Source organism: Gallus gallus, chromosome 21, assembly GCF_016699485.2.
Source record: "Gallus gallus isolate bGalGal1 chromosome 21, bGalGal1.mat.broiler.GRCg7b, whole genome shotgun sequence".
In the NCBI taxonomy this organism is placed as follows: Eukaryota; Metazoa; Chordata; class Aves; order Galliformes; family Phasianidae; genus Gallus; species Gallus gallus.
In genome coordinates, this window is record NC_052552.1 from 4381695 (window position 1) to 4404847 (window position 23153).

The 23153-nt window shown below is 57.8% G+C and overlaps 2 protein-coding genes across 6 annotated transcripts; both read left to right on the top strand.

Moving 5' to 3' along the window:
* The first annotated feature begins 274 nt into the window (after nt 1-274).
* NECAP2 (NECAP endocytosis associated 2) lies at nt 275-5922 on the top strand. 2 transcript variants are annotated; one of them, XR_001469737.4, is made up of 8 exons: nt 275-389; nt 1207-1307; nt 1852-1956; nt 2622-2703; nt 2899-3007; nt 3645-3825; nt 4366-4582; nt 4724-5922. XR_001469737.4 is itself a non-coding variant. In NM_001012837.2 (8 exons), the coding sequence occupies exons 1-8, from the start codon at nt 301-303 to the stop codon at nt 4770-4772; spliced, it is 801 nt and encodes a 266-aa protein (NP_001012855.2). In that variant the 5' UTR covers nt 275-300; the 3' UTR covers nt 4773-5922. The 2 variants fall into 2 exon arrangements, 1 of the variants encoding a protein (NP_001012855.2); NM_001012837.2 differs by having other exon boundaries at nt 4366-4450.
* Nucleotides 5923-6678: 756 nt separating this feature from the next.
* On the top strand, nt 6679-22621 carry CROCC (ciliary rootlet coiled-coil, rootletin). 4 transcript variants are annotated; one of them, XM_015297014.4, is made up of 33 exons: nt 6679-6789; nt 7374-7525; nt 8154-8339; nt 8409-8492; nt 8568-8638; nt 8713-8878; nt 9660-9766; nt 9847-10053; nt 10427-10523; nt 10644-10739; nt 10835-10969; nt 12360-12538; nt 12630-12791; nt 12892-13036; nt 13441-13806; nt 14097-14290; nt 14365-14492; nt 14747-14859; nt 15276-15398; nt 15460-15594; nt 15794-15925; nt 16001-16239; nt 16600-16759; nt 16847-17014; nt 17374-17710; nt 18093-18220; nt 18293-18401; nt 18764-18915; nt 19393-19533; nt 19614-19742; nt 20776-20967; nt 21814-21945; nt 22111-22621. In XM_015297014.4, the coding sequence occupies exons 2-33, from the start codon at nt 7391-7393 to the stop codon at nt 22210-22212; spliced, it is 4950 nt and encodes a 1649-aa protein (XP_015152500.2). In that variant the 5' UTR covers nt 6679-6789; nt 7374-7390; the 3' UTR covers nt 22213-22621. The 4 variants fall into 4 exon arrangements, with proteins under 4 accessions (XP_015152500.2, XP_015152498.2, XP_040507298.1 ...); XM_015297012.4 differs by lacking the exon at nt 6679-6789 and adding an exon at nt 7066-7166; XM_040651364.2 differs by lacking the exon at nt 6679-6789 and adding an exon at nt 7095-7239.
* Nucleotides 22622-23153: the final 532 nt, after the last annotated feature.

Sequence of the window (23153 nt, forward strand, 5' to 3'; positions counted from 1 at the left end):
CCCTCCATCCCATGCTCAGTAGTATGAGGAGAGGCTGTGGGGCTGGAGGAGGGGGACGGAGTCCTTTCTCAATGTTTTTAGTAGTATTTTAAGGTGATTTAGGGACAAACGTGCCCTCGGTGCGTGCCCCGGGCTTTCAGACCGACCACTGAACGCAGCGCACCTCCCGCCCGCCAGGGGGCGCAGTTGCGAAGCGCGACGCTCAGCACTCACCGGAAGTGCTTCCCCTCCTCCCCTCTCCCCGCCCCGGGGCGGGCGGTACCATAGAGGCGCCGGCGCCCTTCCGTCGTGCTGGCTGCCATGGAGGAGGACTACGAGGCGGTGCTGTGCGTGAAGCCGGCCGTGCACGTCTACCGAGTGCCGCCGAGGGCCTCCAACCGCGGCTACAGGTGCGGTGCGACGCGGGGGTGGGCCTGGTGCGGCCTCGGAGCTCCCGCAGGCAGCCAGGCCCCGTGTTGGCTTGCAGGCCCTGTCAGCCCCGCTGTGAGGAGAGGTTGAGGGCCGGGCTTGTTGTGCCTGGAGAAGAACGATAGAATCGCCAGGGTTGGAAAAGGCCTCCGAGATCATCCGGTCCAAGCGGCCAGGAAGGCTGCGGGAGGGTTTATAACGGCCTTTCAGTACCTCCAGGGGTGGGCTGGGGAAGGGCTCTTGGACAGGGCTGTAGTGGCAGGACAAGGGGAGATAGAGCAGGGAGAAATGATGCACTGGCATAGGCTGCCCTGAGAGCTGTGGCTGTCCCATATCCTTGGAGGTATATTCCAGGCCAGGCTGGAGGGCTCTTGGGCAGAGTGTACTGTTGGATGGTGTCCCCATGATAGGAGATTTCCAACCCAAAGCACTCCATGATTCTATGAAAATGGAGATGTTCCACAAGGATCCCCTCACCAGCGTGGCTTGTGCTGCCCTAATGCTGTTCTCAGGCTGGTGATTCCCCAGAAGGGGAAGTGAAACCTTTCTGTATGGTGCAGTGCAGAACTACGGGTCTGTTCCCCAGTGCTTCTGCAAGTGGTCAGCAGATTTGGGGTGTGATGAGAGGTCTCGTGATGCGTCTGCCTGTCTGCAGCAAGCCCAGGTGCAAGCAGGTTCCCTCACATGCTATCTCACGAGGCTCTGTGATACGTTACCATGCCATAAAGTTGTCTCATTGCTGCTGTCTGGGGTCTGCAGGCCCACCCAGAGGTCAGTCATCTTTTCCTCTCCCCGCAGAGCTGCGGAGTGGCAGCTTGACCAGCCAGCATGGAGCGGCAGGCTGCGCATCACCGCCAAGGGCAAGACTGCCTTCATCAAGCTGGAGGACAAGACCTCAGGTGAGGAGGAGGGGCTGCAGCAGAATGGTTTTCCTGTCACCCCAGGGGGGCATTGGGCTGCTGGCAGGGCAGACCTCGGCATGGTGTCACTGGAAAGCAGCTGTGTGTTGGTTTTTGAATCCATCTGCTGGGTGTTAATGAGCTGGTATGTCACCTCCAGAGTGTAGTGCCATGTAGCACCAGATAGTGGGAGGATCCTTGTTGAGCATTAGTAACTGAGCCAGGAAAAATATTCATGCCTATAGCTGCGGAAGCTTTATCTGCTGGAATGAAACGATGTGGATCTGAGTTATAGCCCAAGATAAAGCAAGCAGGATCTGACCTCTCTTCCTCCGAGCTTCCTGTCATCACAGCAAGTCACTTCGCCAGTCTTTCCATCTCCTGAATTCCTAATTGCTTCCCAGCTGCACTGCAGAGGAAACGGGTCATGTTTGCCCATTTCCTGCGTGCAGCCTGCTGCCTCTACATTCGTCCTCACAGCAAGGAAAGTGGCATTGAGGTGCTATGCTGGCATGTTGACTCACACCTGCTTCTTTTTTTCCAGGAGAGCTTTTTGCCCAGGCCCCCGTGGAGCAATTCCCTGGCATTGCTGTGGAGAGTGTGACAGACTCCAGCAGATATTTCGTCCTCCGGATCGAGGATGGCAACGGTGCGGTGCTGCTTTGGTGCTGGCAGAGCCAGGCTTGGGGGAGCAGATCTTGAGAGCACTCTGAGCTTGTTCTGAGTTCTTACTGGTGAATGATGAGTGTGGTTGAGAGCTAAGCATTCCCTGCTTACAGTGGTGAATGGACAGATCACTTCTGTCCTTCATGGTCTGCCTTTTGCTAGTAAAAAAGAAACCAGTTGTTTAAAGCAACAGTTTAATCTACTGCTCAGCATTAAGGACACACCTGTGTGTAGGACTGTCACTGTGATGCCAGCCTCTGTATTGGTTCACTTATATTAATTTTAAAGTTGGGCTTTGCTAGTTCTGTAAATCCAATCAAGCTGAAGTGATGATGTAAACACAACTTTGCTAACTGAAAGCGTGGCTGCAGTTTTCTTCCAGCCTCACATTACAGCCCTGCTGACAGTATAACACTGCTTTGCCTGCTTGGAACTTGCTGGCTGTTCCCTTTCTTTGTAGAAGGAAGAAAGAAATGCAGCTTCACTCCTAACCTCAGCCCCGCTGTCATCAGAATTCCCCTCTCAGCTCCAGCTGGAGGAGCTGACAGTCATGGGGGTGTGAAATCGGCTGCCCCCCCACTCCTGGTTTGCATTTTCAGCTTTTACTCTGTTTTGCATTTCTAACTTTTACTCTTCCTCATCCCCCAGGCCGCCGTGCTTTCATTGGAGTTGGATTTGTTGATCGAGGGGATGCTTTTGACTTCAATGTTGCTCTCCAGGACCATTTTAAGTGAGTTTGTGCCTCTTCTTCTGTCCTCTTGGCTTGATGGTTTCATGTGGTGGCTGCAGGTGTTCACCCCAAGTGGTGGGGGTGAGGGAGCTGTTTGCTCCTGGTTCACTGTGCCCGATTCACTTCAATGAGGAAGTGTGGTGCAAAGAGGGCTACAGCCTATGATTCCTTTTCTTTTTTCTTGCCTTCCTGCAGGTGGGTGAGGCAACAGAACGAGCTGGCCAAGCAGTCTGAGAACCCTGACCAGGCACCCAAACTGGACCTGGGCTTCAAGGAGGGGCAGACCATCAAGCTTAACATTGCGGTGAGGGCTTTTGCTGTACACTTTATAACATACAAAAACACTGCCCTGTGGTTGTGGTGATGGTCCTAAAGGACTCAAAGAGAAACATCACCAAAACCCTTCCTTTTTTTTTGCAGTGTTTTGGGAAATGAAAGTGTCAGGAATATTCTCTTAGTCTCTTTTGTTAGCCTCATTTCTTGTAAGGTGTGAAACACTACTTCTTAGGGCTGCAGACTCCAGCCAAGCTGTCTGCCTTCACACTCAGCCCTCACAATCTGTTTTTCCCCTCTGCTGTGGTTTGTGGCACAAGAGGAAGCAGTGGCTTTCTCTTGAAATCCCCTTGCTAAAGGAAGCCTGGTGCAGAGCTGCTCGTGCCCACGCTGCCTGCAATGATTTGTAGAGGAGTGTCTCATGGTTCCCAGTCACAAAACCTGGTCTGTGGCTACGTGGGGGGGATGCACAGATGAAAACATCTGTGGTTAGGCACCTGTTGCCACACCAGAGGAACGTAGCACAGCTATCTTTTCCCCCTAGAACAAAGCATCTGAGTTGCTGGGCTACTTGAAAGCATTGGCTGGGAGGGTGAAGTAAAGTCATGCTCCAATTCTGGGTTTGAATGCGGTGCCACCTAAAGTTTCCCTCTCGTGTCTCCTTTCAGAATATGAAGAAAAAGGAAGGAGCAACAGGGAACACCAGGCCACGTCCTGCAGGCCCTGGGGGCCTAAGCTTGCTCCCACCACCTCCGGGAGGAAAATCTTCCATGCCAACTCTTCCTTCTGGAGAGCAGCTGCCATCTTCACTCTCCACACCCACCCGACTCCCTGGTACCCCCATCACAGGTCTGTGTCTTACAGAAATGGCTGCAAGGCTCTCTAGATTCAGTTTTAACTGTCGAGGTGCATACAGAAAGACCTTGACGTTCCTCTTGAGCTCCTGCAGGAGGAGACAGTGCTGAGGCTCTGTTGGATGAGGGAAGCTGTGGCACTGAGGGGAACAGGATCACAAAGCCATCCAGCTTGTCAGTCTTAATATCCCTGTTCAGAACAGAAATAACTGTTCAGAGCTACTCTGCTTTGTGATTCTTTGGGAAGCATAAGTTGAAAGCTGAAAGGACAGCGTGTTCAGGAACTCCCTGCACAAATCCTGACCCTCCTGCCTGGTCTTTGTGGCCATCTGTGTGCAGCACAGAACTCAGCAGCACTGAGAAGTTCATCTTAAAGCCCAGTTCAGGCTGGAACAGTGAACTGACTGCGTTCAAGCAGTGGGTGTGTGGAAAAGCAATATAGCATCTTCCTGAAAGCAGGGAATCTGGAAGGAGCAATTGTCAGTAACAGTTATGTCTTTTTCTCCTCTCTCTATGGCTCCTCTGGCTGCTGCAGACTCCCTGCTGTCCTGGCCACAGCCCACTGCTGCTCCTTCTGCCCCAACCACCGACGTCTGGGGTGACTTCACCAAAGCTTCAGGGTGAGGCCATGTGGGGTTTGCAGGTTGCTTGGGCCGATACCTGCAGCGTTAGAACCCAATCCTGCTGGTTTTACTCTCACTGAAATAGCAGCGGGGTGGGGGCACCCCCCCCACCTAAACAAGTTTTAAAAGGTGAGAAGCTGCTGTGCCTGGCCATGTGTGGGGGTGAGTTACGGATTGGCACCAGGCAACCTGTGCTGCAGCTCCTTTTAGTGTCTAAACCCACTTTTCTCAGTGTCCAAACCTTCTTTTTCTCTCTCTTTCTCTCTCCAGGTCAGATTCAAACCAGACGCAGGCAAATGCAGGCTGGGTGCAGTTCTGAGCCAGCTCCTCGCAGGCACTGGAGAAAGATTGTGCTGATTTCTGCAGGACCAAAGCAGCAGTGGGAAGTGCTCCTGCTGCCTAAGGACACCTCACTTGTCACTTATGGTGGCACTGTACTCCCCTGACCCCCTCTGACAAGAAACAAGACCCCAAAATCTGGTGCTGGAGTTGAAAAGCAGAAATTGGTGCTGGTTGATAGATGAGCACGTGCCTTACAAAACTCCACGCCAGCGCCCTCAGAGCTGGGGGCCTTTTCTGGGTATTTTCTGCCTGGATCACTGCAAACCGTTGAGGCTTCAGTGACCTTTCCTGTGCCTTCCTTCCTTCCTTCTTTACTGCACTAACAGGGCTGCACAAATGTGGCAGCTTCGTGGCTCCCTGCGTCTCCTGGCTGACGTCAGAGTGCTCAGGGCACTGATAGAGATCTCAGCTGGCAGCACTTTTGCTGCCCAATTTGGGCATTTTCCTCTCAATTCTGATGCAATACAGGTGAGTTGAGGTGTGCAGCGCGGGGCTGCCCCTATCACCACTTCCACTTTCTCCTCGTGCATTTGGACCACTGAAATCTTTCAGTCTGGCAGGCAGTGGGGAGCATCCCCCTGAAGACTTCTTGCGTGCAAGGCCTTGCTTTGCCTCCTGCTCACAGCACCATGCAGGCAACGTCCTGCCCAGATGCTGAGCATCACCCCTGATACTTCCTAGCACTTCCCTGCAATGTGAGGGGTGAGGAGCACAACTGCTGTGTGCAGGTAAATGTGAGCACAGTGCTCAAGTTCCTGTTTTCCTGCTCCAGTAAGGTTGGGTGTTTTTTCCCCCCTCTATCTTGAAGAGAGATTTTTCCTCTTCTTGCAGAGACTTTACTATTGGAATATATGCAATGAAAGACAGACTTGGTCTCCTGAACAGAGCTGGGCTTGAGATTCCTCTTTGAAAAACCTCCCAAGTATTTTCTTACCTATTTATATTACGGTGAAGGCCTTTCACAGTACAGAGTTCTGCTATTTTTTTCAGTGTTTCAGACTTAATTATTATTTCCATTCTCAACTGGAACGGTGAGCATTTCCATTTCAGAGCTTTGCCTGGCAGCTCACAGGGCCGGGTGAGAGATGTCCCACTTCCAAGTGAACAATAAAATCATTTTGATGCCAGATGTGACGTTTTACACCCTGAGATCTGCCCTTGTGTGCTCAGGGGGGGACCGTGGGGCTTCCTTTGAGGTGGGGATTTGATGTTAGGGGTGGTTTTGTGCCTTCCCCTCCTTCTTGGTGCTGGGAAACAGTGAGGCACAACACATGGGTGTTGCTTAGCAGTGGCTTTGGAGCTCGTGGGGCAAAGAAGGTAAGGAATAAGGAAAGCAAAGGGGACAGCTGAGGACTTGTGGCCCCAAAGCCCATCAGGGAGCCTCAATGTGGCTCTGGGATGGGCGTTTTCATATGCCAGACTATCCCAGCAGCACTGCAAAGCCTCAATCCTATTGACTTACCCTGCTGCGCTCCCTCCTCACTGCTAATCTGCGTCTCAGCGGGGAGGAGAAAGGGCATTTTCTCTTCTTGAGGGGCAAGCAGAGACTGGGGAGTGCTGGGAGGGCAAACCCATATCCTAAAGTTTGCAGAGGAGATGCCTTCAGCCGTTGTTTCCTTGCAGCCCCCGGTGGGGATGCATGTTTTGAGCTGGCATTGATGGAGCGTTTCCCCTTTGCCCTCCTGGGGGGGGCAGGAAGCAGCACCTCCCCGTTACCCCCGTGCTTAAATAATTGCCCCGGGGTCTTTCTTTTCCACGTGGCAGCTAACTATGATTTATGGAGCTGCCACCCCTTCCCAGCGCCCAGCCAAAGGCTTCCCATAGCAACCTGGCATGCTCCACCCAACGCTTTTTCCTGCCAGAGCCAACTCCTGCCCTGTAATGAGCTTAACGAGGCCGGGCTTCGTTATGGCGTAACGAAAGGGCTCTTCTCCCTTGGGCTCCTATGGGATAACAGAGCCCCGAGCCTCGAGGAAGCTGAACATTGGAGCAAAGTGAGTGTATTTCCACTGCTTTTGGCTGCAGGACTGCTCAGCACTGCTGGTTTCTTGCAGCAACAGAAGCAGCTTTTTCTCTCCTTCGCTCTGCGGGCGAACAGCTCTGTTGCTTTGTTTGAATTGCAAAGCTTTGGTTTTGCAGCAAAGCAGAGCTTGGGGAGGCATTAGGACCCCTGAGGCACGCAGATACAGCCAGGAAGAGGAGGGCGCCCAGCCTGGGAGGGGAAAATGAGGATTTCAGGCTAATCCCAACCATGCATCCGCTTTCCGCTTGCAGAGCGGAAGCAAAGCCCTAAAAGAGCAGAGCGGGATGGAGGCGCGGGGCTGCTGAAAGCAAAGCAAAGAGGGGGAAGCCACGAGCGTGCTGGGCTGAGGTAGGAGCTCCCAGGAGCAGCTGAGATGGTTTACCGTTGCAACGGCAATTGCAGCTGCGATGGCAGAGCTGAGGTTTGTGCAAGCGCGGATTTGCAGAAGCGCAGCTGGGTTGGCGATTGCATAAAGCAACTGTTGCACGGAGGGATGCGGGGTTTGCAGCCGGAGGAGCGAAGCAGCAAAGCCCTGAGCCCTGTGCCCTCCTGCAGGTCCCATTCCCGAAGCCATGGCCTCGCTGCTGTCCCTCCAGGAGGAGAACCGCATCCTGCAGCAGGAGCTGTCGCGTGTTGAGGACCTGCTGGCTCAGAGCCGTGCTGAGCGCGATGAGTTGGCCATCAAATACAACGCCATCAGTGAGAGGGTAGGTCGGCTGCGTGCTTGGCCCAAAACACACCTTTTTCAACCCCAAAATGCACCTTCCCTTACCAGCATCGCTCGGAGATGCTGAGCACCCAGCGGTGATGGAGCTCCAGCACCCGGCGTGCTGAGGCTTGCAGGACGCACAAAGCATTCCTGTTTTATTCATCTCAATGCTTGCTTTCTTTTTTGCAACTGTGGCACTGGGAGGAGAATGAGGGCTTTGGTTGCCCAGGGAGATGCAAAACTCGAGCTGCACCACTATGGGGTCTGTATGGCTCTGGGGGATCACACCCCTTTTGTGAACGCCTGGTTGCTAAAAGAAGTGAGCCAAGAGCCAAGAAGTACCCGCAGGGAAATCACTGCTTCCTATTCCTTGTGCTGAAAGGCACTTTATCTGTTGGCCAACCTGATGCCAACCCAAAGTTGGGTTCTTTTCTGCGTGCAGCAGCCACTTCCCTATTAGTTTTTCATTGCATCTCCAGTGCAGAACATCAGGGCGCCCCGTGTTCCTTCAACCCTATGGAGGTTTGCACTACCAAAGGGAGGATGAATTTATCCAAGCTGGGATGCTTGTACCTGGAGGGCTTCTGGAGGGGTTGCGTCCTCAAAGGGGTGATGCTGGCTTGCAGCTGGAGCAATCCCTGCGGCTGGAAGCAGGCGATCAGGAGGCGGCGGAGAGCCGGAGCCTGGCACAGCACAACATTGAGCTGCGGAGGCTGCTGGATGAGGAGCAGGCTGCCTACAAACGCAAGCTGCAGGCGTACCAGGAAGGCCAGCAGCGGCAAGCACAGCTGGTGCAGAAGCTGCAAGCCAAGGTGGGTGCATACTGGGGACACGGGAACGCTGTGATGGGGAGGGGTTGGATGTCACCACGCCGTCCCCAGGTGCTGCAGTACAAGAAGAAATGTGGTGAGGTGGAGCAGCAGCTGCTGAAGAAGGAGACGGAACTGGAGCAGGAGAGGCTGACAGTGCGTAATGTCCCCGCTGTGTCCCCCAGTGTCCCCCACTGTCACCTCCATGCAAAGGGAACGATGTCCCCACAGAGCCAGCCGGAGGAGGAGAGCCCCAACGAGCTGGAGAACGCACTGATCCGGCTGGAGGAGGAGCAGCAAAGGTGTGAGGGGGTCCCAGGTGGGGCTGGTGGCCGTGGGGACCTCCAAGCATCATCCCCAGCCCTGTGCTGCCCAGGAGCTGCAGCCTGGTGCAGGTGAACTCGATGCTACGGGAGCAGCTGGAGCAGGCAAATGTGGCCAATGCGGCACTGAGCGAGGACATCCGTAAGCTGACAGCTGACTGGGCACGAGCACGTGGAGAGCTGGAGCAGCGTGAGGCCCAGTGGAGGAGGGAGGAGGAGGTCAGGGCCATGGGGAGATGCAAAGCAGAGGGGTGCTGCATGGGGGCCTGAGGTGCAGGGATGCAAAGCGGAAGGGTTGCAGGATCATTGGGATTTTGCATGGAGATGAATTTGGGGGTGCACGGGGTGTTGCACGGAGATGCCAAGCAGAGGGGTGCTGGGATGCAGCAAGGTAGAGGGATGCAAAGTGCAGCACCATTGGGATGTTGCATGGAGAAGAATTGGTGAATGCATGGGATGTTGCATGGAGAAGAATTGGTGGATGCATGGGGTGTTGCATGCAGAGGGTGCTGCATGGAGAGGGGTGTGAAAAATGTTGCGTGGATAATTATTGGGGGATGCAGTGGGTGGTGCATGGGGAGATTTGAAGCAGGGGGGTGGAGGGTTGCGAGATGTAGAGATGTGGGACCATTGGGTTGTTGCATGGAGAGGAATTAGAGGTTGCAGGGAGTGCTGCACAGATGCAGAGCAGAGGGGTGCTGCATGGGGAGGGGTGTGGGATGATAGGAGAGGAATTTGGGGATTCAGAGGATGTTGCGTGGAGAGCCAGGGGGTGCAGAACCATGGGGTCATTGCACAGAGAAGAATTTGGGGCGCAGGGGGGGTTGCAGGGCGAAGCAGCACTGCATGCAAAGGAATGCGGAGTGGAGGGAGGTTGCACGGAGGCACTTTTGGGGCTGCAGGGATGGTGCATGGGGCAGGACCTGGTATTGCAGTGATGCCTCCGGGTTGCAAAGTGGTGCAACTGGGATCTGCTCCATGCATCCTCATCCCCTCGCAGTCCTTCAACACCTACTTCAGCAACGAGCACGGCCGCCTGCTCACCCTCTGGAGGCAGGCAGTGGCCTTCCGCCGCCACTTTGGCCAGCTGCGAGCCTCCACTGAGAGGTCAGTGGGGCGGCGAGGACCCAGGGGTGGGGTGGCAAGATATGGGCTCACCCCTCTCCTATCCCCCATTCCTTCTGCAGAGACCTGGCGGAGCTGGGGCAGGAGGTGAGCCGTGCCGGCCGTGCTGCCCACGCCGCCTGCATGCAGCTGGGAGCCCACCTGCAGCTGGCCGAGGGCCGGGCGGGTGCGGTGCAAGAGCAGCAGGCACAGCAGCTTGCACAGCTGGAGGAGCATCTGGCAGCACGGGGCCGTGATGCTGAGCGAGAAAGGGCGGTGCTGGGGGACAGGTGGGATGCTGGGGGGTCCTACAGGGTGTCATTGGGTGCTATGGGGTGCTGCTGGGTGCTTTGGGGGGCTGTGGGATGCTTCAGGCTGCTGTGAGGTGCTACAGGGTGCTGAGGGATGCTGTGGCGTGCTGTGGGTCGGTACAGGGTGCTAAAGGGTGCTACGGACTGCTAGGCTGTGTTATGGGGTGCTATGGGGTACTATAGCTTGCTACAGGATGCTTTGAGGAGCTATGGGTTGCTACGGGGCGCTGTGGCTTGCTGTGGGGTGCCACAGGAGCTATGGGGTGCTACATGGTGCTGCACAGTGCCATGCAACACAGCGTGGTTCTACGTGGTGCTGAGCACCATCCCTGCTGGGCACTGTCTCACCCAGGCTGGCGGAGCTGACAGCAGCCCTGCAGCAGCTACGGGAGGAAGGTGGTGAGAAGGAGCGGGCAGTGCAGGCTCTGACGGCGCAGCTGCAGAAGATGGTGAGCATGTGTCGTCGTGCACGTGTGATGCACGCTGCAGGCCAAGGCAAATCGCGTGCTTGGGTGCCATGTGTGATATGCAATGCACACCAGGCACGTTGCACGCCGGGTGTTTTGCAGGAGGCTTCTCGTGCTCAGGAGCCGTCAGCAGAGGAGGTGCAGGCATTGCGTGCAGAGCTGGAGCTGCTGCACCAGACGCTGCAGGACATCACCCAGGTTCCCCCCACCCCCTCTGCTCTCCCAGCACTACCAACCCCTCCGTGCCTCAGTTTCTCCTCCTGCAGCAATGATGCTGTCCCTGTCCCTTGCAGGCAGTGCTGGCTGATGACCATGGGTCCCCCCAAGGGCCTCCCAGGCTCTCTTGCCGCAGCCTCTCGCCTGCTGCTGCTGCAGCCACGCTGGGAGCTGTGCATGGTGCCCTGCGCCGGCGGCACATCCAGCTGCAGGTGGGTGAGGGAGGGACCGAGGGCAGACAGATGTGGGGATGAGTGGATGGACGTGGGGATGGATGGACGTGGGGATGGATGGATGGATGGACGGACGGATGGATGGATGGATGGATGGACGGATGGATGGACAGATGTGGAGACAAATGGATGGACGTGGGGTTGGATAGATGGACAGATGGATGGATGTAGGGACGGATGGATGGACACGGGGATGGATGGATGGATGGACAGATGGATGGGTGAATGGGGGGATGGATGGATGAATGGGGGGATGGATGGATGTGTAGACGAATGGGTGGTTGGATGGATGTGGGGATGGATGGATGGATGTGGGGATGGATGAATGGACAGGGGGACAGATGGATGGATGGACATGGGGACGGATGGGTGGTTGGACAGATGGACATGGGGGTGAGTGGGCAAACAGACATGGAGGTGGATGGATGCATGGACAGACATGGATGGATGGATGGATGGATGGATGTGGGGATGGACAGATAGACAGGTGGATATGGGGATGGACGGATGGATGGATGGACATGGGGGCGGATGGATGGACGGACGTGGGGATGGATGAATGGATGTGAGGATGGACAGATGGATGGATGGATGGACAAATGTGGGAGTGGATGGATGGATGGGTAGGTGGATGTGGGGACAGATGAACGTGGGGAACGATGGGTGGATGGATGGATGTGTGGACAAATGGATACAAGCACGGAGAATGGATGGAGTAGAATGGAGGGCAGATGAACGTGGAGATGCATAGATGGGTGTGGGAACGGATGGAAGATAGAGGATGGATTGATGGGAGGATGAATCATAGAAGCGAATCATTAAGTTTGGGAAACACCACTAAGATCATCTAGTCCAACTGTTAAATGGAGGATGGAGGGATAGGTGGATGCATGGAGCAGAAAGGGAGACTGATGGATGTGGGGATGTCTGGATGGAGGATGGATGGATGTGGGGATGGCTGGATACTTGGAAGGTGGATGGAGGGGAATAGGGGGCAGATGGATATGGGGACAAATGGATGGGAGGACAGATGTGAAGGTAGCTGGAAGGGGATGGAAGGACAGAATGATGGAGGACAGATGGGAGGATGGAGGGAGGGAGACAATGATAGGGGAAGGGCTGGAGGGAAGATGAATGGGTGGAATACGTATGGATGGAGGAGAATAAGGTATAAATGGATGTGGGAATGGATGGAGGGGAGGATGGATGGAGGAGGAGGGATGGGAATGAGTGAATGCGTGGAGCATGGATGGAGGAGGATAAAAGCTGGAAAGGATGGATGGTGGAGGACAGACAGACGGAAGACGGGTATAGGATGGATGGATGGGCAGAGGACGATGGAGGACGACTGCTGTTTCCCTGCCCTCAGGAAGCCCGGGAGGTGTCGGGGAACCTGCGGAGGGAGTTGGGGGACAGCGAGAGCCGGCGGGCTGCCCTGGAGCAGCGGCTGGAGCAGCTCAGCACTGAGGCTGAGGGCTGCCGGCAGGCACAGGATGAGGCTGTGCGTGAGGCTGCCCGCCTGCGTGCTGACACTGAGCTCCTGCGCAGGTACTGCTGTCCATCTGTCCATCCATCTGTGTGTCACACGCACCCGTCTCCATGCATTTGTCCATCCCCACGTGTGTCTGTCTGTCTGCAGCGAGCAGGGACGCATGGAGCAGGCGCTGGTGGCAGAGCAGGCGAGGGCAGGAGCTCTGCAACGCAGCGAGGCTGAGCTGCAGCTCCGGGTCCGGGAGCTGGAGGAGCAGCGGGATGAGGCCAACCGAGCAGCAGAGGCTGCACGACAGCAGCTGAAGCACAGGTGGGGACCGCCAGCTGCTGCAGAATAAAGCTGTTGCAATGCCACCCCTCAAGTGGGTGCTGCACCCCTCCAATGTGTGCTCCCACCGTGTGTGCTGCAGCACGCAGCAGATGGAGCAGCTGGAGGGGCAGCGGGCAGCAGGGCAGCAGGAGCTGCTGCGGGCACGGGAGGCACTGAGCCGGGCACAGCTGGAGGCAGAGGTGGCACGGGGAGAGCAGGCAGCGCTGGGAGAGGCGCTGGCACAGGTGAGTGACAAAGCCTTGGTGTCCTCCCCGGGGACAGTTGCATCTCCATGCCCCATATCCATCCTCCCTGGGAACATCCAGGTCCCCAGATCCCATGTGCATCCTTCTTGGGGCCATCCACATTCCTTAACCCCATGCACATCCCCAAACCCCATTGTGCATCCTCAAACCCCACGGACATCCCCAAGTCCTGTTGTCCATCCTCAAACCCCATGCTCATCCCCAGGCCCTGTTGTCCATCCTCAAGCCCCATGGGCATCCCCAAGTCTCACTCTCCATCCTCAGACCTTATGCTCATCCCCAAGCCCCACTGTATATCCTCAAGCCCCGTGGACATCCCCAAGCCCCCCCCAAAGCCCATACGCATCCCAAGCCCCACGTACATCACTCTGGGCACCCACCAGGCACAGGGCAGCGGTGCAGAGCTGGAGGCAGCGCTGCGGGACGCCCGCACACAGGAGGCCAGGCTGCGGGATGCTGCAGCACGGAGCAGTGAGCTGGCTGCCAGCCTGGCAAGGGACAAGCGGGAGCTGAGCCGGGCGCTGGTGGGGCTGGAGGAGCAGCACGAAGCTGACAGCGAGGCCAGGAGGGAGCTGGAAGGGCTGAAGGCTGAGCTGGAGAGGCTGGAGCGCAGCTGCAGAGATGGAGAGGCTGAGAGGATGGAGCTGGAGCGGGCACGGAGAGCTGCGGAGAGGAGCTGCGAGGGGCTGCGGGCTGAGCTGCGGGAGCTACGTGGGGAGCTGCAGAGAATGCGGGAGCAGCTGGGGCAGGTGTGGGGCTGGGGGCAGCTGGGAAAGGTGGGGAGGGTACAGGGAGGGTGCATGGAGTGATTGGGAGGATGCACAGGGCAATTGGAAGGTGAGGGTGCTGGGGCAATTGGGTGGGTGCGTGGCATGGCTGGGAATGATGGAGAGGACACGGGAGGCAATTGGAAATGATGGGGAGAACGTAAGTGGGAATGCACATGGTGCAGCCGGGACAAATGCATGAGGGAACTGGGAGAGGATGCAGGGCTAGCAGACCGTCCCAGTGGAGCACCCATCACCCGGTGCTGGTGCAGGTTCAGCAGGAGCAGCGTGCAGCAGGGGAGGCACTGGTGCAAGCACAGGGGGAGCAGCAGAGGCTGAGCGCAGAGCTGGAGCGCACCATGCAGGAGCGAGAGGGGCTGGCCAAGGAGGGGGCCAGCCTGGGGGTCCAGCTGCACGCCGCCCAGCGTGATGCTCGTGACCGTGCCCAGGAGGCCGATGGGCTCAGGTGGGTGTCACTGGAGCCATGCGATGTCCCGTCCCACTGATGTTAGGCAGCGTGCTGCCACGGTGTCCCTGCAGGGCTGAGAAGGCTGTGCTGGAAACAAACCTCTTCGAGGCACAGGAGCGGCTTGGGCAGCTGAACACGTGCAGGCAGCAGCTGGAGGCTGAGAAACAGAGCCTACGGGTGGCCAGGGATGGGCTGCTGGGTGAGCAGACGGTGCTGCGGTGGGGATCACATCACATATCTGCTTGGCTGGGGGTGGCCGCATCACTTAGCAGTTCAGCTGGCATCCTTGGCCATGCCACTTAGCCACTTACATTCTGAGCCTGGCATCCTTGGCCTCATCGCTTACCTGCTCAACCTGGGGGCTGTCACCTTTGCTCACATCGCTTCTCTCTCCATTCTGGGTGTTGCAACCCCCCCGTTCCCATTGCTCCCCACCCGCTGTGGGGCTGGCAGAGGAGTTGGGTGCGGTACGGCAGCGGCTGGCGGTGGCACAGGAGGAGGTGGTGGCCCTGCACAGGACCCAGGAGGAACACATGGGAGAGCTCAAGCAGCTGCGGAGAGAAAAGGTGGGCACCGGGGGGGGGCTGTGGGGTAGGGCTGATTTGGGGAGGCAGTGCTGGTTTTAGGAGGGTGGTGATGCATTTGGGTAGGAGCACTGATGTGGGGAAGTGATGCTGTTCTGGGAAGCCATGCAGGTTGGGGGTTTGATGCTGATTGTGAGGAGCGATGCTGATTTGGGGGAGTAGCTCTGATTGACTGCTCTGAGTTGCCCCCAGTTTGTTGTCAGATTTTGGGGTGATGCCAGTATTGGAGCAATGCCATTTCTTGGGAAGGGGGTGAAGGGGCAGCACTGCATTGCACCGCGGGACAGTGCATATTTTGGGTAGCAATGCTGATTTGAAGGTGATGCTGATATTGTTCGGGGTGCCACTGATTTTGGGGCAATGCCGAACGGCATCAGCGTTGTTTTGGGGTGCTGCAGGAGGAGCTGGACGTGGAGAGGGGCCGGCTGGCACGAGAGCAGCAGGAGCTGGCAGCAGAGCTGGCATCGGCACGGCAGCAGCGGGATGAGGGAGTGCTGCGTGCCGAGAGCGAGAAGCAGCAGGTGGGTGCTGGGGGGTCCGTGCTGTGTGCCCGCTGTCCCCGCTGAGCGCATCCCTGTGCAGGCGCTGGCGCTGAAGGAGGAGGAGAAGGCAGCACTGGCAGGGACGCTGGCGGGGCTGCAGCAGAGCCTGGCCCAGGCTACAGCTGAGCTCGAGCGGCAGCGGCACGAGAACGCGAGCTGGCAGCAGCAGCAGCAGGTGGGTGCACAGCACAGGCACCCCGACTGCAAACCCTGTGCTCGGGCATCCTCCGTGGATACCCTATGCCCATGGCATACCCTCCATCCCCGCTCCAAATCCCCTATTCCCGTTGCCACCCCCTCACCCTTACCCCAAACCCTCCCCCCCTCTTTGAGCCCCCAGCCCCACACAGCAGCGCTCTCCCCACCTCCTCCAGCACCGCTTGGCGGAGCTGCGCGCACTGCAGGCGCAGTTGGAGGCAGCAGAGGAGGCCCACGCACGCGAAGCCACAGCCCTCCGTGAGCAGGCAGTGACAGCATCCCAGCAGCGTGACAGTGCCCTGCGTGATGTGAGCCCCCCGGATCCCTTCCCATCCCTGCTGCGCCCTGGTTGCTCCATAATCCCACCGCATCGCTTGGTGCAGGTGGAAGAGGCGCGGGTGCAGCTGGCGCTGGAGGCGGAGGCACGGGCAGCCGGGCAGCAGGCACTGCTGCGGGCCCAGAGAGAAGCACAGGAGGGGCGTGAGGGGCGCGAGGAGCAGCGCAGGATGGGGATGGAGGCCCGCAGGGCGCTGGGTGATGCAGCCAGGGAGCAGGAAGCGCTGCGGCGCTCCAACGAACAGCTGCGGGCGGCACTGCGGCACAGCGAGGGGCAGCGCATCAGGTGTGGGTCAGGGTGATGCTCGGGGTCGGGGGGTGTTTGGGGCTGGGGGTGTGCTTGGGGTCAGGGGGTGATGTTTTGGGTTTGGGGGTGCTCGGGGTCAGGGTGCTGTTTGGGGAGGGGAAGGATGCTCGGGCTCTGGGACAGGGTGCCAAGGTTGTGGGACACGTTGGATGGAGGGTGACGCTTGGTGTCTAGGAGATGCTCAAAACGGGAGCTGTGTGGGATGGTGGAGTTCATTGGAGGGGGATGCTCAGGGCTGGAGGATGCACAGGAAGGATGCAGTTTTGGAGATACGCAGCACACCGCTCTGCCAAGGTTGGGGTGCCCTGCATGGACCCCACCACCCCCCCATCCCCACAGCCTGCAGCGTGCGGCTGAGCAGCAGGAGCAGAGGTTGGCACTGGCAGAGGATGGGCAGGCAGCGGCAGGCAGGGAGGCAGCAGAGCTGCGTGCCACCCTCCGTGGGCTGGAACGTGACCGCCTGGATGCCCGCCGGGAGCTGCAGGAGCTGCGCCGCCAGGTGAAGGGGGGGGACGGACGGACAACAGGGGGATCCCCTCGCATGCAGTTTAAGTCACAGCCTCCCTTTGTTGCCTCCCCGGGGCAGGTGAAGGCTCTGGATAGTGAGAACAGCAAGAAGAGCAAGGAGGTGGAGGAGCTGCGGGCGCGTGTGGCACGGGAGGAGCAGCACGAGGAGGAGAGGCATCGTGAAGCCTTCGGCCTCAGGAGGAAGGTGGTGGAGAGTGAGGCCGGTGTGGAGGCTACCAGGAAGGAGGTGGGGCTGCTCGAGCTCTCCTTATCACCCCTGCTCAGTACCCCACATCCCTTGGTGGCCCCACAGTGAGTGCCCTGTGTCGCTGGGTGCCCCCGCTGCTCAGTCCCTTGATGCCACGGCTGTCCCCATCACCCCACACTCAGTCTTCCATGTCCCCATCACACCACTGCTCTGTGCCCTGCATCCCTGGGGGTCCTCCTTATGCTCCATCCTTCACCCCCTGGCCGTCCCCCAAACCAAATCACTCCATCCTTTGCATCTCCATCACCCTTATGCTCCATCATCTACACCTCTGAGCATCTCCCACGTCCCGCCACCCCATCCCTGCCTCCTCACCTCCCCATCCCATTGCTCCCCAGCTCCAGCAGCTGCAGCGCAGGCTGGCGGAGAAGGAGGCGGATTTCCAGCAGCGGGAGCGGGCGCTGTCCCGCAGCCTGGAGGACTCTCGAGGCCACGAGAAGAAGCTGCTGGCCGATGCCCGGAACCTACGGCTGAAGGCAGAGGCAGCACGCGGCGAGGCGGCCGAGCTGAGCTTGAAGCTGAGTGCAGCCGAGGGTCGGGCACAGGGGCTGGAGGCTGAGCTGGCGCGGGGCGAGGAGAGGCGACGCGATGCTGAGATGCGCCTGAGTGGGCTGAGCTCAGCCCTGCGCTGCACTGTTGGTGTTGGTCGGGCACATGGAAGCTCTGCAGGCAAGGGTGAGGGTGGTATGGGGTTTTGGGGAGCACTGGGGTGGGTGTGGGGTGCTCCATCCAGCTGTGCATCCTTCCCGTGCTGCCCTGCACCTTCCCAATCCGCTCTGTTCCTCCTTGTCCTGTTCTGTCCCCTCCTGTGGCACCATGTCCATCATGCGCCATCCCGTCCCTTCTGTGCCCCTCTCTCCCATGTCACCCCATCCCTCTCATCCCACTATCCTCCCCATGCCGCTCTGCCCCCTCCTGACCCCTCCTATGCCACTCCATCCCTCTCATCCCACTCTATCTCCTCCAGTCCCTCCGCATTCCACCCCATCGCTCTCACTCTCCCCTGTCCTTGTCCCCCTTTGTCTCCTGCCATCCCGCCCTGTCCCCTCTCTTCCAGCCGGACCCAGGAAGGAGACACAAACCTCCTGCTCACCCCCAGACCCCGATGCAGCAGCTGACCCCGAGGCAGTGCGTGCAGCCCTGCAGGATTTCCTGCGCCAGCTGCAGGATGCCCAGCGGGATAAGGTACGCCCCTCACCCCCTCCCCATGGTGTGCAACCCCAAAATACGCCCTTCTCACCCCATTTTCTCCCCAAGGAGGAGCTGCAGGTGCGGGTGTGCAGCCTGAGCAAGCAGCTGGCCGAGGCAGAAGCACAACGGGACAGAGCGCTGCGGCTACAGAAGCAATTAGCTGAGAGCAAGGAAGGTGATGGGGCAATTTTGGGGTGGTTTTCCCCCTTTGGTGTGGGGCTGGGTGCTGCACAGGAGCATCACCGCCTCCCTGCAGTGTGTGGCTGCTCAGGGTGTGGGCACGTGGTGGGGCTGTGGGGGAGACAGACTGTGGGGTGATGGTGCTGTGCTCAAACGCTGCACGTTTCCCCATGCACTTCCCCAAAATCATAGTAGAAAGATATACGAAACCCCATATGAGCAAATATAGCTCTACACCCCAGTAACTGGTACAACCCCAGTGCAAGCAGTCAGCCCCCTCCTTGTGCATGCCCCATAAAACCCCAGTGCATGCCCCAAAAGCACAGAGGTTTGCAAGCCCCGCTCTGGCTATGGCAGGGTGGCAGGGCTCCGAAAGCAAGCAGGCAGCACTGCTGCTGCAGGAGGAGATGCTGCAGCAGGGTGAGGGTGAGCGCCGGTTGCTGCTCGAGAAGGTGTCAGCGCTGGAGCGCAGCTTGCACGCTGCTGAGGGCGAGCGCCGGGCTGCCCAGGTGGGCACCGGGGTGAAAAACCTTCCTCTCCCTCCCTGAGCAGCCTTCCTGCTGCCTTGCATACAGGCTGCATGCAAGCTGCGTGCAAATTGCGTGCAAGGTGTGTACAAATGGCATGCGTGTTGCATTAAATTGCATGCAAGATGCAAGCAAGGTTGCGTGCAAGATGCATAAAAACTGCATGCATGCTTCCTACATGTACAAGCTTCCATGCAAGCTGCTTTCAAGCTTGCATGAAAACCAAGTGTAAGCTTCTGGCAAGCTGCCTGAAATCTTGCATACAAAACGCATGCAAACTGTATGTAAGCTGCTTGCAGGTTGGCATATAAACTGTGCACAGGGTGCTTGCAATCTTGTACACAAATGGGGTGGATGCTGCTTGCATGTGCACACAGCCTGAATACTTGCATTCATGCTGAATGCAATCTTGCACTAGTGCTGCATGCCAGCTTGCATGCACTGCTCTGTCTCTTCCAGGAGAAGCTGAGTGCACTGCTGGCAGCCAAGGACCATGCACAGGGCACAGCGGGGGCCAACACCAGCACAGCCCTGCAGCAGCGATTGCAGAAGCTGCAGACTGCTTTGGCTGCGGGCGAGCTCGACCGCCGGGCACTGCAGGTGTGCAAGAGCACTTTGGGGTGCAGTGGGGACCCCTCTGGGGGTTAACCCCTCACGTTACCATGCACGTCCCCATGCAGGAGATGCTGGATGCTGCACGGGAGGAGCGCGGGGTGCTGCGGGAACAGCTGCGGGCGCTGCAGGAGGAGCGTGCAGTGCTGGAGCTGCGCAGAGAGGAGCTGGAGGCGCAGGTCCAGCAGCTGCAGGAGGTGGGAGAGCAATGGCAGCTGCCCTAACTGTGACCCACGCAGCCCCCCCATGCAGCTCTTTTTACTCTTCCGTGCAGCACCCTATTGCTGTGCAGCACCCTGTTACCTCATGCATTGCACCATAGCCCCACGCGTCACCCCATTATCCTGTGCAGTACCCTACAACCCCTCGCAGCACACCATTGCTCTGTAGGCGTGGGGTAATAGGGTGCTGCGCCCTATTGCTGTGCAGCACCCTATTACCCCATGCATTGCTCTGTAGCTCCATGCACTTCCCTATTACTCTGTGCGGCACCCTACCACACCTTGCAGCACCCAGATACCCTGTGTGTCACCCTACTGCCCCATGCATCACCCCGTTACCCAGTATCTCACCCTATTGCCTCATGTGGCACCCTGTTGCCCTGTACAGTACCCTACCACCCCTTCCAGCACCATGTTACCCTATGCATCACCCTGTTGCCCCATGCAGCACCCTATTACCCTATATAGTACCCTACCACTCCTTGCCGCACTGTCACCCCCTGCATCACCCTATTATCCTGTATATCACCCTATTGCCCCATGAAACACCCTATTGCCCTGTGCAGTACCCTACTACCCCTTCCAGCACCACGTTACTCTATGCATCGCCCTGTTGCCCCATGCATCACCCTATTGCCTCCACAGCACCTTATTGCCCCACGCGGCGCCCTGTTACCCTATGCATCACCCTGCTGCCCCATGCATCACCCTATTACCCTGTGCATCTCCCTATTGCCCCATGAGGCACCCTATTACCCTGTGCAATACCTCACCATCCCTTGCTGCACTGCTACCCCATGCATCACCCTATCACCCTGTGCATCACCCTGTTGCCCCATGCATCACCCTATTGCCTCCACAGCACCTTATTGCCCCACGCAGCACCCTGTTACCCCGTGCATCACCCTATCACCCTGTGCAGCAACCTACAGCCCTGCACCATACCTTAGCACCCCGTGCACGCCCTATAGCGCCATGCAGCACCCTACAGCCTTGCCCCCCGTTGCAGACGCAGCGACAGCAGGACGAGGAGGAGGAGGCGGTGCTGGGGGGGCTGCGGGCGGAGCAGTGGGGGCTGCAGGAGCGCGTGGGCAGCCTGCAGCGTGCTGTGACCCAGCTGGAGGCTGAGCGGCGCGAGGCTGAGCGCAGCGCCCTGCGCCTCGAGAAGGACAACTGCGCCCTAAAAAGAACCCTGGAGAAGGTGAGCGCCCACTGCCCTGCCCTGGAGTGGGCACCCGTGTGCAGCCTCGGTGCTGGAGATTATGGTTGGAGCCATAAGGCTGCAGCGTTGTTTTTCAAGCGTGAAGCATGCAGGGCATAAATGATGCGTGCCTCTCTGGTCTGCGCAGCGTGCAAACACGTGTGTATGTGTGTGTTGTGCACAGAGAAGCAAGGGGTACAACAAAGCATAGCACACACACACACATACACATATAGAGCAAGGAGCAAGTGCAATGAAACATACATATGCATGCATGTGTATATATATAGAGAGAGTGCATTGCAGCAAGGTGTGCAACGATGCACAGCATGTGCATGCATATACGTACTTTGTGCAGCAGAGCAAGGCATGCAACAACACAGGTGTGAACGCTTACATATATTTTGTGCACCGGAGCAAGATGTGCAACAATGCACAGCACACGCACTTGCATGCCTATGTATCTTTTGTGCACTGGAGCAAGACATGCAACAATGCACATGTGCATGTGTGCCTATATTTTGTGTTCCAGAGTAAGGCATGCAACAATGCAAGTGTGTGTATGCATGTACTTTGTGCACCGGAGCAAAGCATGCAACAACACACGTGCATGCGTATACACATACATTGTGCACTGGGGCAAGGCATGCAACAATGCACACGTGCATGCACGCATACATTTTGTTCACTGCAGCAATGCCTGCAACAACACACAGTGCATGCATATATGTGTGTGTGCTGTGCACAGAAGCGAGGCGTGCAGCTCAGCACAGCATGCACACACGTCCTGATGCCACGCACCAGAGCAAGGCATGCAGCAGAGCAACGGTTTGCATCCTTACGCAGGTGGAGAGGGAGAAGCTGAAGACTCACGAAGCCTCGCTGAGGTTGGCTCTGCAGAAGGGCCGCCTGGACCGCTCGCTGGGCACATCAGAGCAGCAGTTGGCAGAGGCACAGCGACGCATTCAAGTGCTGCAGGCGGGTGGCACCGGGGCGCTGCCTGCACCTTAGGTTGCACGGCGGTGGAGCCGGGCTGCTTCGGGGCTCATCCCATTGCGTGGAGGTGCTGCTGCACGCAGGGGGATGCTGCTGGGTTCTTCTTTGGGGTGACCCCTCTGTTCTTCCCCATCCCCCCCCCATCAGGCACAGGTCTCAGCGCTGGAGCAGAGCTCTGGGGCATCACAGGAGCCACCAGCACAGCAGAGGGGGGCACAGGAGTCACGCCGTCACCCCCGCAGCATTTAGGGCCGAAGCAGCACCACGCAGCTCACCAAAAATCCACTCAACGTTCCCAACTCCCACTCTTTTCTCTTGATCAAGAGCAGCACTTTACCCCCCCGAGCCACCACTATTTTTGATACAGCTTAATTCCCCTCCTCCCCCCTCCTTTTTCTACTGCATTTCTATAACCAATATGTGGAAATAGGGCATTTTTTAGCTCACGTGGATATAATGGGAGCACTGGGGCTCCCCAGACTGGTGCTGACCAGGTTAAGCATCCCTACGCCTGGATCCCACGTGGCACAGGGAGGGTCCTCTCTTTTCTACTGCTCTCTTGGGAGGCTGGTTTGATATCGGTGCTATGGGCCAACCCAACGTGGCCCCAACCCTTGGCCGTCCCCTCTAACCCTCCATTAAACGTATGGAAAGCCAACCTGGTGGCACAAAGTGACACTTATTGGGGTTGCGGGTGGCGGGTTTGGGAACCAGCTGCTCAAACTGGCGCCCATCAGGCCCCATAACACTGATTATCATCGTTATTATATGACCTATATGCTGTTAATATGACACGTGCTGTAGATGACTATATCCCAAGGCAACTACTAGCTGGATTGAACGTAGTAAACACCTCTCCAATCAGAGAACCCCCAAACTGCCCTCAGTTCAACATCAGAACACTGCATAGGCTGAATGCACGCCATTCCCCATATGGGAACTGGGGACAGCCACCCCAAACCCCATAGCTGCACCCCTTCTCATAGGAAAACCCCAAAGTGCCCCAAGTGGTGCTGTATTATTTCAAGCAGAACACTCAACTGTGCAGACCCCCAAAGCACTCCCAGATCCTACACAGCTCTACTCAAAGAGCATCACCGGCGACCCCAAAGCAACGGGAAACCCAAAAAGAAAGAGACGGGAGCCACAGCAACCCTTACGCTTTTTCTCTTGAATACTCTACGCAGCAA

Coding starts and splice junctions, on each gene's coding strand:
- CROCC (XM_015297014.4), top strand. CDS start 7,391: ATGGCCTCGCTGCTGTCCCTCCAGGAGGAGAACCGCATCCTGCAGCAG. Junction 10,970..12,359: donor GGCGGCACATCCAGCTGCAG/GTGGGTGAGGGA, acceptor CCCTGCCCTCAG/GAAGCCCGGGAGGTGTCGGG. Junction 16,240..16,599: donor AGCGAGGGGCAGCGCATCAG/GTGTGGGTCAGG, acceptor CCATCCCCACAG/CCTGCAGCGTGCGGCTGAGC.
- NECAP2 (NM_001012837.2), top strand. CDS start 301: ATGGAGGAGGACTACGAGGCGGTGCTGTGCGTGAAGCCGGCCGTGCAC. Junction 3,826..4,365: donor CCCTGGTACCCCCATCACAG/GTCTGTGTCTTA, acceptor TGGCTGCTGCAG/ACTCCCTGCTGTCCTGGCCA. Junction 4,451..4,723: donor GACTTCACCAAAGCTTCAGG/GTGAGGCCATGT, acceptor TTCTCTCTCCAG/GTCAGATTCAAACCAGACGC.